The sequence below is a fragment of the Aspergillus sydowii genome, assembly GCF_001890705.1.
Source record: "Aspergillus sydowii CBS 593.65 unplaced genomic scaffold ASPSYscaffold_15, whole genome shotgun sequence".
NCBI lineage: Eukaryota > Fungi > Ascomycota > Eurotiomycetes > Eurotiales > Aspergillaceae > Aspergillus > Aspergillus sydowii.
Window position 1 is genome coordinate 726,355 of NW_024467873.1, and position 15,178 is coordinate 741,532.

At 53.4% G+C, this 15,178-nt stretch overlaps 7 protein-coding genes across 7 annotated transcripts; 1 reads left to right on the plus strand and 6 right to left on the minus strand.

Moving 5' to 3' along the window:
- Nucleotides 1–91: 91 nt before the first annotated feature.
- Nucleotides 92–1,210, minus strand: ASPSYDRAFT_161802 (uncharacterized protein; the record flags this gene model as incomplete). The annotated part of the gene is made up of 1 exon (XM_040843034.1): nt 92–1,210. The coding sequence occupies one exon, from the start codon at nt 1,208–1,210 to the stop codon at nt 92–94; it is 1,119 nt and encodes a 372-aa protein (XP_040697747.1).
- Nucleotides 1,211–2,673: 1,463 nt separating this feature from the next.
- On the minus strand, nt 2,674–4,300 carry ASPSYDRAFT_50709 (CaiB/BaiF CoA transferase family protein). Its single transcript, XM_040848136.1, has 2 exons — nt 4,154–4,300; nt 2,674–4,096 (listed from the first exon to the last, which is right to left on the minus strand). The coding sequence occupies exons 1-2, from the start codon at nt 4,212–4,214 to the stop codon at nt 3,015–3,017; spliced, it is 1,143 nt and encodes a 380-aa protein (XP_040697748.1). The 5' UTR covers nt 4,215–4,300; the 3' UTR covers nt 2,674–3,014.
- ASPSYDRAFT_50712 (WW domain-containing protein) lies at nt 4,069–5,373 on the minus strand. Its single transcript, XM_040848137.1, has 2 exons — nt 5,278–5,373; nt 4,069–5,222 (listed from the first exon to the last, which is right to left on the minus strand). Exon 2 carries the CDS (start codon nt 5,188–5,190, stop codon nt 4,510–4,512), a length of 681 nt encoding a protein of 226 aa, XP_040697749.1. The 5' UTR covers nt 5,191–5,222; nt 5,278–5,373; the 3' UTR covers nt 4,069–4,509.
- Nucleotides 5,374–7,215: 1,842 nt separating this feature from the next.
- Nucleotides 7,216–9,211, plus strand: ASPSYDRAFT_512447 (uncharacterized protein). Its single transcript, XM_040848256.1, has one exon. It carries the CDS (start codon nt 7,500–7,502, stop codon nt 9,066–9,068), a length of 1,569 nt encoding a protein of 522 aa, XP_040697750.1. The 5' UTR covers nt 7,216–7,499; the 3' UTR covers nt 9,069–9,211.
- On the minus strand, nt 9,161–10,295 carry ASPSYDRAFT_512457 (uncharacterized protein). Its single transcript, XM_040848257.1, has one exon. It carries the CDS (start codon nt 10,147–10,149, stop codon nt 9,355–9,357), a length of 795 nt encoding a protein of 264 aa, XP_040697751.1. The 5' UTR covers nt 10,150–10,295; the 3' UTR covers nt 9,161–9,354.
- Nucleotides 10,296–10,570: 275 nt separating this feature from the next.
- chiA1 (class III chitinase ChiA1) lies at nt 10,571–13,517 on the minus strand (the record flags this gene model as incomplete). Its single annotated transcript, XM_040850046.1, has 3 exons — nt 10,571–12,867; nt 12,921–13,359; nt 13,416–13,517. 3 exons carry the CDS (start codon nt 13,515–13,517, stop codon nt 10,571–10,573), a joined length of 2,838 nt encoding a protein of 945 aa, XP_040697752.1.
- Nucleotides 13,518–14,541: 1,024 nt separating this feature from the next.
- Nucleotides 14,542–15,042, minus strand: ASPSYDRAFT_36169 (uncharacterized protein; the record flags this gene model as incomplete). Its single annotated transcript, XM_040845399.1, has 3 exons — nt 14,542–14,546; nt 14,591–14,793; nt 14,918–15,042. The coding sequence occupies 3 exons, from the start codon at nt 15,040–15,042 to the stop codon at nt 14,542–14,544; spliced, it is 333 nt and encodes a 110-aa protein (XP_040697753.1).
- Between the last annotated feature and the right edge of the window lie 136 nt (nt 15,043–15,178).

Sequence of the window (15,178 nt, forward strand, 5' to 3'; positions counted from 1 at the left end):
GAAAACTCGGTAAAATGCAAGTATTGACGGAAATATCATCGTCAAGTTCCAACAGACGACGGGATATGGAAACTTTCAATGCTAGTCTCCCCTAATCGCTATCCGCATCTGGGTTTGCGACAAACAGCCGTACGTTGGTCATGGACGTCGTTCGATCGTCCACACTACCCCGGCGTCGAAGCTCAGCTGCCTTCTTGGCCTTTTGCTCGGCCATAGTCGCGGCACTCGGCGCGGCCATATCCCCAACTGTTCCAAAGTTATCTTCTTGCTCACTGTTTCGACTATGGGTTGTGGCGGTCTCGTCCTTGGCAGGAGCTGTATCTTTCTGTTCCTGTGCGTGATCCATGGCGGGATCCTCAGATACGCCCGGTAGATCGGTTCTTTCATTCGGTGGTGAGCTGTTGCTGCCCATAGTGCCCTGCGTGTTTCGCTGGTAACCACTGGGGTACCGGTGGCCACTACCGAGAGAGCTTCGTCCGCTCCCAGTCCGGCGGTATGGGAAATCCCTTTCACTGTGCGTATCTTCGTCCGCATCTCCAACTTCGTTGGCACTTAGTCGAACCGGGACAGTCGCACCAACGAGTGCAGAGGGAGAGAGGTCTGTAACTTTAGAGCCATGCTTGCCTTTCCCGCTTCCAAGGGTGCTTGCACGCCCGGCGCCTGCACCGTGGACTTCAAGGTATGCTCGCTTTTTATCTACGAGCTTCTGTTGCCGCAATCGAGGATCCTCCGGCTGCGCACGGTCACACCAAACGGTTGCCTTTTGTCGACGCAGCAAAGCAACATAGCTGCTTTGGGAGTTGGCTGACCGCCCGGACGAGCTCCGCCGTATATCAGGATTCATCCCCAGGTTGTTGCCCGTGGAGGCTGTGGATGCCGTCGCGCTTGACAATCGTCTTGCCATTGGGTTGTACGGCACAGTCATACTGTGTTGTGGAGAAGGCCCTGTAGCATATGGTTGATGTTGCTGTTGATACTGCTGTTGGTGTCCTGCATACGGCAAGGCATTTGACGAGGACGTCCGACTTCGGCTGTGCGCAAGAGAAGCGACTGAAGGGTGGGCGGCAACTTGTTGAGGCGGCGGCCGGGCTTGGTACTGTGGTTGCTGGTATCCATTATTATTGTATCCCTGAAACTGAGTCCCGGCATGGGCGGAAGGGACCGGTTTCCGATGGGGCACTTGATGAATCGGCAGTCGATAGTCTGTCATTGTGGGCGTCTAGAGTTGTACATCGGCTATGTAGGGCCCGATGGAGACGGTTGGGTTGAAAGCGTTATTGTTTGCTTTTTCTTAGCAACTGGTCGGGATTGAACCAGAGGAATATTCTAGGTTCAATTTATGATTCGCAACACAATCCACAGAGAGAAAAAAAAAGGGTGAACAATTTAGCGGTTCGGAGACGAGCGGCTTCTGGCGTCGGACGAGGACCAGATATGCAACTCCGGCGGGCGGAGCGAGGTGAAGGGGATGCCTCGCAGGGTGCGCAACGTGCGAAGGTCGAAACGTGCGAAACGTGCGAGACTACTGGACACGGGCCCTCCTCGAAACAAAGTGAACAACAAAGGCGATCCGCTCGAAGAAAGGGACTGGCTGGCTGAGGCCAAAGGGAAGACGCTGCAAGGCGACACTGGCGGCTAGCTAAGGCTGATCACACCTTGCGGCCTGAGGGTTTTCGCCGCAGAAAATGGCGATAACTAATGATGAGCCAGCAATTGCAGCTCGTGCAAGACAGAATCCCAATTAGCCAGAAGGGGATTCAAGGCAGGTATATAAAGCGTGCACGGCTGTGAATGAGGGAGGAAAGAGGGGAAGGGGACTGAGCTGGATGATAAGTTGAAGCAATGGCGGAGAAAAAGGAACGGGAGGGAAAAGGAAGCTGAGAGAAACGATAGGGTATGGTTGCGTACCGTATGATACGACACTAAATACACATCCGGTCATGGGCACGGATTGATTTTACGAGATCTAGCACAGCCACATATGACACCACTTCTTGTCTCTCCCAGTCATGTGTCTGGTTTATGATGCTTTGCTCCACGGAGCCCGGGTCCTCTTGATAACATTGCGTCTCGGATTCCATCACTCCCGAGACAAGGAGTGGAGGAGCCAGACGAGGTGAATGCTGCGCCACTCCCCACACGTGGCTTGAAGATCTCAATACGCACAAGCAGTGGCTGCAGTGCACGCCCCAATACAGCGCCGAGACAAGGCTTACGGTATCGTACCGGACGCTAGGAACAGTACCTGATTTTCACCTCGCAGTCTCAGAAAGTGTGGGTTTTTATGTCACTTATGACTTTATGTGTCGGAGTACTGCTTTGGATCATGACGTCGAACTCCACTGCTGCCCGGGAAATCCGGCATCACGAAACAAGAGAAGGGTTAGACAATTCTCCTGGTGGAGGGTTGAGGGGAACTTGAAATTGCTGCTCGTATTGACACCGGGGAATTTCAGCGCCGCCATCCAAGGAAGTGCCTTTTCCCCCTCAGAACCGGAGACCGGAGGACAGATAGTGACGTGAACATCCATCCACTAAGATTGATAGCAGCAGAACCAGGCGCGCTAGTAAAAGAACGGCTCAATGAGGGAAAACGAATCACTCCCCGCAAGACCAGCATGTGTTTAGTTACATCGAATCCACGTTCCGGATTTGGCGCCAAGTTGTAACCCTTTTTTAACCGTTACTTCCACCTGTGAGGCTGTGACTGATTGCTTTGATCTGAGACATTTATTTTCAGCTCAGCCCGACCTTTGTCTAATGTCTTCATTTATTTTCTCCATCTTGGGCGGCTGACTCGCGAGTCGCGACTTCTGGGCTTTGTGTCCCACGATGATGTTCACAAGTCCAGCACGCAAAAGGGGGCTCTGCTCCGATTGTTTCAGTCGGCCCGTGGATCGCCTGGAGCACCGAACCGGGAAATAATACCAACCAGGGTTACATACGGATTACAAAGTGTTAACATTCTTTGGGGCTTTCTGCGACAACATGACTCGGGTATCCAGTACTAAACGTTACAACTTTGACTTGCCATCCGGCTGGACCAGCGCTCCGTCTTTCCTCACTTCATAATCCCGGCCCTGCTCCCATCCCAACCATGTCTTCAAGGTCTCATCCCCCCCAGTTCCTGGCGCCAGGATCCCCCCATCCCATCCACCATCGTCCGCCGCGATCGGTCGGGCTGGGGTATCGGACAAATGCACAATGGGACGTTGCTCAAAGCCCGCCTGCCGCAGCTCAGACTGCTCCAGCACGGGTGTCGCACAGGCATCCGTGCCGTCAAACACGGCTTCCCACTCCGCCCGTGTCTTTTCCTTAAACCGCTTTGTGAATGCTTCCCGGAGCGCGGGCCAGTTATTGCGGTCGTCACGCGACGGCAATTCCCCCTTCTGGAACCCCAAACCCTTGATCAGGGCCGCGTAGAACTGCGGCTCCAGCGCGCCCACCGAGAAATACTTCCCTTCGTCCTTGGTCTCGTAGGTATCGTAGAACGGACTCCCGCCATCAAGCATGTTCTTGCCGCGGGCGTCGCTCCAAAGCGGCGTCTGCAGATTCAATCGAGGCATTGCCGCTAGATACGCAGAGCCGTCAACCATGTTTGCTTCGACGACTTGGCCTCGGCCGGTATTGGCGCGCGACAGCAGCGCCAGCAAGATACCCTGGAAGCAGACGGCACCGCCGCCGGCGAAATCACCGAGAATGTTCCCCGGGGCGTGAGGCCGCTCGCCGGCGCGTCCCAGCATAGACAGCACGCCGGATACGGCAATGTAATTGATGTCGTGGCCTGCCATGTCCTTGTATTTCCCGTCGCGGCGGAACCCTGTCATGCGGGCAACGATAAGCCTTGGGTTACGCTTCAGCAGGACATCCTTGGGTGAGAGGCCGAGGCGTTCCAGCACGCCTGGACGGAAGGGGTCAATGAGGACATCGGCGTTGGACAAGAGGTCCAGCAAGAGTCGGTGTGAGGCTGTGTCTCTCAGGTCGAGAGTAATGGATGATTTGCCCCGGGTTAGCTGGTCGGCGCTGACGGCTTTGGGACGGTCGATACGGAGCACCGAAGCGCCGTAGTCTGCGAGGAGGAGGCCAGCGAACGGGCCTAGGGTAGACTGTCAGTAACTTGCTGTTGGTGCGTGGGGTATAGTTGTTGACGAACCGGGTGCCAGGCCGGCCAATTCAACGACGCGGATGCCGGCTAGTGGTAGTTGCGCGGACATTGGGCACGATGAGAGACAGACTGCCTTCTACACTGTTTGAAAAATTGAACTGTTGAACAAAGTATATTCGAAAGAGGTATATAAACGTGGTGGGCTCTCCGCAGCCGAGGTCCGGGCACGTGCGGGGAACCAGTTGGCCCCGGCCCGTGGCTCGCAGCACGGTTACGATGCGCAGCTCGGGTCTGCTTAGGCTATTCTTTTGCATATCGCCAAGATGGATTCAAGATTCCGAGGTATACAGAGTAAGCTAATAACATCAACATAAGCATCAAATCAATCACACTCAGACATCCCATCACTCGTCATCGTCATCGTCATCGTCGTCCTCTGATTCTGACTCTGACTCTGATCCTGATCCTGATTCTGAACCTGACCCTGACCCTGAACCTGACCCCGATTCGTCTTCATCTTCGTCTTCCTCTTCTTCTTCCTCTCCCTCTTCACCTTCACCTCCCTTGCCCCCACCATTTTTCTTGCTCTTGCCCTTGCTCTTTTTCTTATCATGGGCTTTCTTCACCTTACTGCCCAATTTCTTGATAGCGCTAAGCCTTTTCTTCGTCTTGCTTTCGGGTTTCAAATTCCCAGAGTCCTTCTCGGCGTCACCGTCTTTTTCCTGCGTTGACTCTTGTGGCTGGTGCTGCTGTTGCTGTTGCTGTCCATAGTATCCGTTCTGAGCAGGAGCAGGAGCAGGAGCAGGAGCGCCATAATTCTCCTGTTGAGGCGGCGCACCGTAGGATGGATCCTGAGACGGGACGTCCCAACTCGACACTCCCGTCTGTTCATTGAAGAAGTACCAGCGCTGGTAGTTCTCGTCCCATCGGGGAGCCCAGGGGTAAGGGACTTGCGGAGGGGGTGGAGGACCAGACGGGTAGCTGGGAGCCGGGGCTGGTGTGGACTCGGTTTGGATTTGGGTACTGGAAGTCTTGTGGTGAAGTTTAGAGTCGATTTTGGACTCGAGGAGGTCGCGGAAGCCCATTGTGTCGGTTGGCTGGGAGGGGATGGTTTAAGGTATGGAAAAAAAAGTGATGGAGGAATTGATTGCGAGTTTGACGATTGCCGCAAGAGAGCGAGGACACTGCCATCTCTAAATACCAGGGAGTCAAGGACAACCACCCGAGCCGCGACAGACCCGGACCCTGGCCCAGGCCGAAAAGAAATGATTATACCGGTACGTATACGTACTTCGCATCAACGGGCCGAAACTGGCTTACGGAGACTGCGCCAATGACTGACGGAGACTGGGCCGCTGTGCGTGCACGATGATTAGGAATTCGGATTTAGGGTCCACGACTCCACTGGGTCTGGGGGCTGCAAAAGGCTGTGCTGTTTAACTTGCTTGGCCCAGTGAAACCAGAGCACGGGGGGCCCTAAGCTTCTGCTAACCGGTGGGTCGAGCTTAGCGCTGCAGGTCAATACTGCATCTGTCTGTTATGCGCCATCGTTTTGGTGAGTCGATACGAGCCGCCCGCACAGCCGCAACGCGATGTTGACTCGTTGAGTCTGATTCCGTGGGGGCCAGTATTTATATTTGTTCGTGATTTTCAGGGGGGAAGGATGTTGAGTGTTCGGATAATAGATCTCGTAGGCTTTTTCCTGGCAGGGCCGTGCAGGATTGCAAATACGCCTTGCCTGGACCAAGGAGGGGCTAAACAATTGAAGATAGAAATAATGTTCAACTGCATACTGTGGGCGACAAGACCAGCACTCATTACTCCGTACTCCCATATGGATTGTATGTCGGCATGCCGAACTGGCCAAGACGGGCCGTCAACCAACAATTAATGCACGTAGTACATTGTAGAATAGCCGATGTGCTTCAGCTGGATCAGTCTATGAAGATTATAGCTGAGCAACATCTGCATGTCTCCGCTACAGGATCACTAAACTGCGCCTCGCCTGCTCAAAGCCTCAACGTAGTCTGATGATGATAACGAAGCAAAAGCTAGTGCCGTATACGGTACAGATCAGTATAGAGAGCTAGCTACGCTCCACATACCACGCAAGCTCGTTCCGAACCCCGAATTCCAGGAGCCATCTCCAGGCTCTCCTGACAGGGTACTATTCAAAAGACCGAGCAGTATGCTCCGGAGTCACAGGCCGATTCCAGTAATCAACGCCAAAAGGGAGTACCATACCGTAACGACGCGTTGGAAAGCGCAGTCTCATTATGGGCCAGAAGCAATCAAAGCTGCTCCATTGTAACGGCCACATTTAGTATTTCGACATTCCGGATACCCCGCACATACCTTTCGGTTGATATTCAAGAATGAGATAGGAACTACTGGATAGTCTGAGCGAGTCGACTCCCTCAACCATTCATTGGACTCGGTCTCGCGCGATAACAGTGAGGCCTCTAACTGTTCGTACTCTGGATCGTCTAACGAGAAATCAGCTAAACGGGGAGATTTGAACCGCTGCCCTGCTTTTCTTGCCTGCGAAACGGTGCTCCCTAGAACCCGGATGTAGTGTTTGTAGCTTAAGACAGCCGTCGTCGATTTGTCCCCCTTGTTTATTGATTCTGGGCCTCTGATGAGTGGTGAGCCATGGGTGATAAAGGAGTTGTTGATGTTGATATGGCGGCGCTATGATTGCCTAGTCAAAGAGCGCTGGTCTGGACCACCATCTGAAAGGAGACAACCACCGACGTCTAAGACGCCCTGGCTGGCGTGAATTGATGTATCGCCGTATTGGCCGCTCCACGATGCGACATTTGTCAGGGTGCTTGAGAAATGGATACCGCTCATGCAGGATGGGACCTGGAAGGTTGGGCCGGGAGGGATCAAGGGGAAGCTGGGGAAGTGTATGAAAAAGGAGACACCTCCGGATCATCGTGTAGGGATGTCCTGTAGAGAGATAAAGGAAGTTACTCGATGGGGTCAACTGGCTCCCGCTTCAGTAATGATGGATTAATCGATTTGGGCATATTAAACATTTGACGCATAGTTACTCAACAAGTCAGACGCTGAAGCTTCTTCATTATATACTTTGTATACCTCTACTACTAGAACCTTGAATTCAACGGAATATCATCACCAGTCTAACGGTCCCACAACGAACATCTTCAGCCCAAAAGAGTTTGGTGCAGCAACTGGCAGCTCACCTCAGCCGCACCGATGATTCCTGCAGGCTTGGCCCAGTGCCAGCAAATAACAACCAACCCTCTGCCGCGTCAGATTAATCTTCCTTTTCTCTCGCGGTTTATATATATATATAGAGCATTGTCCTGTAGGGGAAACCAGTTCCAGTTCCAATTCCAACTGCAATTGAAGGCCCAGAGTCAGTGCAATGCGGCGCTCTCGCACCATAGAATCATGGTTCCGCACCGTCGCGATCTCGCTGCTCGCATCCATAGCTGAAGCCAAATACCCCTTCTCATCTGACGGCCCCAAAGCAACCCTCAAGGATGACACCTCTGTATCCTTCGACCCGCTCGGCGTTGCAGCTGTCCTGGGGAACCCGCGCGCCGACGCCAGCGCCGCAAAGCTCTACGTCCAGTTCGACAAGGATACCTTCCACTGGCCGCACATGTCGATGATCGGGGGCACGCTGCCCGCGATGCAGATGCTGGTCGAGTATGTGACCTCGGGCTTACCGTCCAAGTCGCTCTCGGCGCCGATCAAGATGTGCGCGAAATACATCACGATGATCCCCGTGCGCTCGGACTTTGTCTTTCGCGAGCTGCCGCTGGATTTCAGCAACGTGTGGCTGAATAACCTGATCTCCTTCCGGTCCGGGGACATTAACCCCGGTAACGACTTTATGGTCGTCCACATCGACCAGGTTGCAAGGACGCCGCGCGAGGTCGGCGATATGGCCAGGGACAAGAGGCTCCGGTTGAGTCTGGACCCGGGGCTGGGCTGGTGGATGTTTGCGCGGTTTTCGCTTTATCTCCTGATTCTGGCGAACGGCGGTATGATTCTGGCCGCGATGTTGATTGGCATTCTGGCCGCGGATGTTTGGGCGTTTACGCTCTTCTTCCTGTACGGTAGCCACTGGATTGCGTCGGCGCTAATAACCTTCTTACCCATGGTACGGGTATCGACACCGGCAATCGACCAGGAGGAAACGCCGCGATATGCAGCCTACGAGCGGCCCGAGGGCGGGACGGTCATATTCAAGGGTGCGAAGAAGAACATGGAGGCCTGGGCGCGTACAACATGGAAGTATGAGCCGACGCTGGTCCAGTCCACACTGCACTGGGCATTCATGGTAACGGGCGCCCTGGCTGCGTTCTCCTCGATTGCGTGCATGGTCAATATGCACGGGTATATGCAGCTTGCCTTCCTGGCTGTCCTGGTATATGCGACCATTGCGGAGATCGTCGCGACCAAGATCTCGCGGTGGTTGCAGACGAAGGCGAAGGGGGATGTGCCCCAAGCGCTGTTGACGAATAAAGAGAAGCGCACAGAGAGTATCATCTATGCGACCTTGGCTATTACCCCTGTCTGTCGGCTTGAGGGGTTTGATTGGATTACTATGGGATTGCTTCCGAACATGCCGGCGTTTAGTGCGATGCAGCCTGCCCTGGCCCGGATTAATGCGTACCAGAACGAGATTGAGAAGGAAGAGAAAAAAAAGAAGAAGAAAAGCGTTCCACGTAATGAAGGGGAGAAGGACGCTATTAGGGCGCAGATGGAGGTATACTATGCTGATTACATGGCGATGGCGTGTGAAGAAGCGGAGAAGGGCAAAGAGGATGAGAAGGCGAAGACGGCTGCGAGGAAGGGGAACGAGGGACTGGCTGGACGGCTGATCGAGCAGATGCGTGGTGCTGTGGAGGAATGGATTGCACTTATGGACGAGGAGGATGCCAAAGAGACGGCGACGCCGCAGAGTGAGACACTTGCTAAGTGATGGTGGCCGTGGCCTTGATGCTTTCCTGAACTCGTTGCGCGCTTGAACGATGAGCTGGAAACAACGAGCTAACGAATGTTACGATATGAATGTATGTAGTGAATAACCAAGTAATGAGCGTTAGTGTAAATTCTATATGGCTCGAGGTTCTCAATAGAGCCGGGATTTAGTCTTCTAGTTGGTAAATATTTTTATAGGATGGCACCAGAAAACTGGCGCTTGAATCGCCTGCTTACTGGCTCAAGCCCAATCGGTTCTCTATAAACGATGATATTCTATAGTATATTCAAACCACCCAATCGCCGATTCTCCCAAGCAATCCTCTATACAGGCGAATCCAGCCCTGACAGTCGCCGGGTCCATCGCACGAATCGTCGCGGATCCGCCGTACCACCTCGGAGAAAGAGATGTCCAAATAAACCGCGCAACTGCAGACCAGCGGCAGCCAGAACCGGTTATACGAGTGCACAAGAGTTGTCGCTGCGTAAATATCGCAGAGTGCCTTCTCCGAGCAACGCGACGCGCACGAATCAGCAGAATGGAGAACATCAGTTAACACCGGGGATATCCTCGCCCGGTACTCGTGAGACAACAGCTGGACTGCTACATGGTAGCTGTCAGGGTCTGCCTGAGTCGCGAGCAGAGCGAATTGCCGCACCGCCGCAACGGTCTCGATATCAGTGCAGCAGACCTCGAGAACACACCATGGCCGCTGCAAGATGACCAGTAATGACTCCACTGCCGATCCTCTTCCAATTACACAGTGTTGGGTGGATGTTGCTGCATTGATCAGGAACCACGGAAGCTGATAGATAGTGGTGGCTGACGGCTGGGTGGGGGACAACACTGGCAGCGAGGCTATCTGGGCCACTGCGGAATCGTCCAAATTCACATAAATGGGCAGCGACTTGCAGACTCGCGACGCGGAGTCTTTCAGCTGGGTATAGAGAGCAATATTCTGCTTGAAATGTTCGAACCCTGGAGGCAGGGACGCGCAAGAGTAAATGGCGAAGGTTTGGGGACCGAAGCGAACACCCCCGCCATGGTCGAGTGCGGCACAGACGGTGTCGCCGATAACCATTAATCAGATCAAGAGTAAGGTGTCAAGACCTTCAATATCAGCGGAGGGCCAGTAGAAGCATGATATGAGGGGCAAAGAGAGCCCAGGACCCTACATAGAAAGAGGGGAGGGGAGATGAAAGAAGAGAAGTGGCGCAGCAGGTGAGGAATGCCAGGCGGCCAAATTAGGCAACAAGGCTGCCATGGAAAGCCACTAACCCAGCCCTAAGTGTTACAAAACAGGACTTCTCATCATTTAAGCTCAAAATTACGAATAGACGGCCGCCCAAGGCAAAATACATATAGCGCATTTGATTGTAAAGTATGTAACTTATCCACCAAACTCGAATTTCTCGAAACATTACATCAACATCATAGAATAAAACGACACTGATACAACCGCGGTTATATAGCATCAATCATCAAGAAAATAAGTAATAAATTTACATCACGACAAGCACAGAGAGCGCAACCGCAATGAGCATAGAAGCTCCCTTTGCCATGCCAGAAACACGAGACGCGGCACCTGTGAAGACAGGGGGCTCGCCTCCTTGTGTGCCGCTAGGCTCCACAGGAATCCGGGAGGCTGACGGTCGGACATAGAAGGTCGAAGAGGGATAAGCACTGCTGATACCACCGATCACAGACTTGCTGGTTGAGGCTGGGTGGGCAGGGACAACGATAACTGTGGTGGTGGATCCAGGTCCGAAAATGGTTGTGTACCCTTCACCAGAATGGGGAGCGCCAACAGGGCTATTACCTGTCGGCTGTGTGGGATGAGACTCTTCAGTTGTGGATTCGGATTCGGTGATAGTTGTGTAGCCACCGTCAGATGGGACCTCGGCGGGGATGCCTGTCGGCTGCGCAGGGGTAGAGTCTGCAGTTGTGGTTGCGGGTGGCAGAGTCAGGGTGACCGTGGTTGGGGTCGCATCACATACGTTACAGACCGTCACTGTAGTCGTCCATCCCTCAGGGATATCTGGGGTACCTGTGGGCTGCACAGAGCCAGGAATATCAGTTCCTGTGGCAGTGGCAGGTGCCGTGCCGGGGCAGTAAGTTGAGGTAATCGTGGTGGTGATCGTGGTGAAGCCTGTCGGGCAAATGCTCGTGTATGAAGTCACAATAACTGTCGTGGTAGTGGCTGGTTCCGTAGTAGCAGGTTGAGTTGTGACAGACCCAGTGTCGGTTGGCTGGGTAGTAAGCCCCGTGGTGGGTTGCGTGGTCGACTCTGCTGGGCCTGTGGCAGTACCTGTCTCATCGCAGTCACTGTCAGTGGTTTGCGACGAGGAGGTCGTCTCAGACGAGGATGATGTTGGCACTCCAGACACGCTCGGCGTAGGGGTCACGGTCCCTGACGTCGAAATCGTGCTTCTACTAGAGGTTGACGTTGTCGGAATCACGGGCCTGCTCGTCGAAGTGCTGAATGTCTGAGACGTTGCGGAGGAAGTGGACTCGGTCTCGGTTTCTGTGCAGTCGGTGCTGGGACCAGGAACAGAGCTTGACGGGGTAGGCACGCGTGAGGAACTAGGTGTCGGGAACACAGTGAAAGTTACAGTTGTCTCGGACGAAGTTGATGATGAAGGCGAAACGACTGAAGAGCTAGCTGATGGGGTCTCCGAGGCACTTGGTGTGCTAGACGGGATGCTGGTGCTGGGGGTCGAATAAGACACAGGGGAAGAGGTGCTGGTGCCTGGAATTGCGGCAGAAGTCGACGCAGTCGTGCTTGAGGAGACAACGGAGCTAGACTCAGGGACTGAGGGTGTTGATGTAGGGGTATGAGTGCTCGAGGTTGGAGTCTTCGATGTTGTTGGGCTGCTCGAGGGGGTAGAAGAGCTGGTTACTGACACAGATGTGCTTGAAGACACAACAGAGCTCGATGCGGGCACCGAAGGCGTGGGAGTAGGGACATGCGAGCTCGAGGACACGAAAGTACTCGACTCAGAAGGAGTCACTGAGGGGGTGTGGCTGGTTTCCGAAACAGAACTTGTCTTGGTCGAAGTCGAGGTACTAGATCCTGACGAGCTTCCAGACGGTGTAGGTGTAGGCGTGGTTGCAGAAGGAGTAGGGGTCGGGGTAGAAGTGGTCGTGGAAGAAGTCGAGGTACTAGAAGTGGTCGAGGTCGAAGTCGAGGTCGAAGTCGAGGTCGAGGTGTCCGAAATAGTGGAAGTAGTAGACGTCGTTGTCGTGGTCGAGGTAGGCGTGGGAGTCGGTGTAGGAGTCGGCGTAGGGGTAGGCGAAGGGGTTGGCGTAGGATGATTGGGATCAAGGTCATACAAGATGTCCTTCATCTTCTCGCCATAGCTAACCCCATCAATTTGGTTTCTCATGGACTCCGTAGCTTCCCACAGCATGATACCTCCAAAAGTTTCGGGATATTTGTTCATGTACTTCTTCACCAGGGGCTGGACCTCTTCAGGAGTCAAATAGTACCCTAGATTTGCTGCAAGCACACTGGCAGGCAGACCGACGTAGAGTTTCGCATTGGGGTTGGCACCATTCTTGATAACCTGAACCCACTCATCAAAGTTGAAGCCATTCTTTGTACCAGCCACGAAGTCGCGAGCGGAGCAGGGGTGTGAGTTGTAAAACTGAACCCAGACAAAGTCGATGACTGAATTGGCGATGGCGACACCTAGTTGCTCGTCGGGGATTGGGCACTGGGGGGCGGCAGAGATGTAGAACCTACGTTCGGGCACCTCTTCAAAGCGTCTCCGGAGTCTCTTAATCATATTGGCGTAGCCTGCAAAAGTTAGAATGTAGACTTAATGGTTTTGTTTTATAGAGACAACTCACCCCAGCTACCGTTGTACTCGATGTCAAAGTCAAATCCATCCACGACAGCATCGCCAAAAGGACGAGGGCTGCCAGCGGATTCCCATGCGTCGGTCTTTGGACCAAACGCTCCCCAGAGCCAGTCGGCGAATTTGGTGGAGGCATCAATAGTTTCAATCTCATATGTTTTATATCCACCACCAAGGGACAGGAAGATCTTCTTGCCAGCTGCCTGACAGGCGGGAATATCCTCCACCAAGTTAGGGCATTGCGAGTACAACTTAGATGGGACACCATCGACAAGATAGGTATCAGCCCAGCATTGGTTACCAAAGTTGCTGCCAGGCAAGCCGGTCAGTGGATCCTGATCTGGGAAGGTATTGATGAATCCAATGTTGATTATGTCGAAAGTCGTGTCCTGGCAAAACTCGGCAAGACGAGGTTGGGCGAGGCCTTGGCCCTGTTCAAGAATTAGCACAGCGAATTGAACTTGTCTCAGTCAAAACAAATTCTTACATAGTAGACGGCGACATTGGACTTGGCCTCAGGAACAAAAGCAGACGCAAACGAGGCTAGGCCTGAGATAGCCGAAACGAGGGAAAGTAGCTTTTTCGCCATGGTCTGAAATGAATGACAACTGGATGTAACCAGTGGATAGTAAACCAACAAAGAAAGGACGCAGACAAACGTCTGCTGGTACGGCCTCTACAACGAAAGACAGGCTGGCGAGAGAATCTACAAGAACCAGGGGAAGAAGGGAGGCAATATATGGGTTCTAAATCTAATAATGCTGGGAAATTGGACAAAGTAAGTCGTAACAGAGCCTCAAGATTATTGGCTTGGTGTGTGGCATCCCGTGGGCCACTCTCAGGAGCCAGCATATCAGGCTTGTGGTAAGCGTATGAGGCACAGCACTCCAAGGCCCAATTTACTAGGGCTCGATGCCTCCTAGAGGCTGAGATAACATTATATCATTCGTTGGAAGATATCCGGCAAAAGCCTAGCGAGTCAGCGACCTAGTCTCTGATAGCTCGTCAGTGGGCCCGATTCACAAGCGAGAGTCCCTGGCTTTCCCTGATCCAAGATAGGTGGATCAGCCTTAGCGGACAACTCCCAATCCAGAGGAGAGAGCCTCATGTAAGTAAAAGAGCCTGGCCTAGGCATGAGCGTTAGCTAGTATCGACAGTGTGCTCGTCTGGGGTTCCTGAGGGCATTCCGCCAGCATCAGTGGATTTGGACCCCAAGCCATGGCTGCGCTTCTGTCACCAGGTTCAAGCCCAATTTCGCCACGGACATGTCGGGGCACGCTCTGACCTGGTTTCATGGTCGGCGGATGGTTGGATGAATGGCTCGCTAAGCATAGCGTCGAGTAGTGGGAGAAGTGGAAGTTGGAAGTGGGTGGAGATTTGGAGAAGGCTTAGTGCAGCATCACCTGGCCAGGAACACCAATCAGGTGACGGAGTCCCCTCCAGTCGGCCTTTGGTCGCCCACTCTGACAATTCATTTGGATGCGATCAACCGGCGTCAGACTTCATCCACGAAACTCCCGTCGGTTTGCACCCGGATCATCGGATCGGCAGGCATGATTCGACAAATTGTATACTCTGTCCTGCTCCGGCCGGATCCTTTATTTACGCTGTCTCTACACTCTACAGCATATACAGTACAGGATGGGTTAGGATCGGACTTACGAACGGTAATTCCAGGATCCAAAGCGGCTTTCAGCAGCGCGAAGCGAGGCGAGGTTGCATCAGTCTCCAGAGTCCAGTATCGTTTAATCATACCAAATTGGTAACAAGCTTGATCTGGGTGTCTGTGACCGAACTCGGGCATCGATTTTGCCTCGCTAACCAAGTAACCAGACGGGGGTTCCTCCGTTAGCGCCTGTCTTAGCCTGTTCATGAAATCGCGACCCCCCCAACATATGGCTGTCATTGGGTTTTAAATTCGAAGACCCGTCCAAGTTAAAATTGTCTTAAATTGGTCATCAGCCTCATTGGGCCTGTATAGCCGCTAACGCAGGCAGACTGCGAGTGTCTAATTTGCTAACGCTCTCGCCCTCAGACCATGGGCTCGCCGGGGAGGCCAGGGCAAGAAGGGACTGGATGAACCGGAAGTGGTGCCGGTTGTGGGCCTTACACATTGTGACAACACCAGACACCATTCAGTCACCCACGACTCCGAGTCATCCACGAAATTTGAAATTATGCTACAAGGATATGGAGGATGCCCGCTATTGCCATCCACATCCGTTTGCGCTAGCCTGATACTAGAAGCGC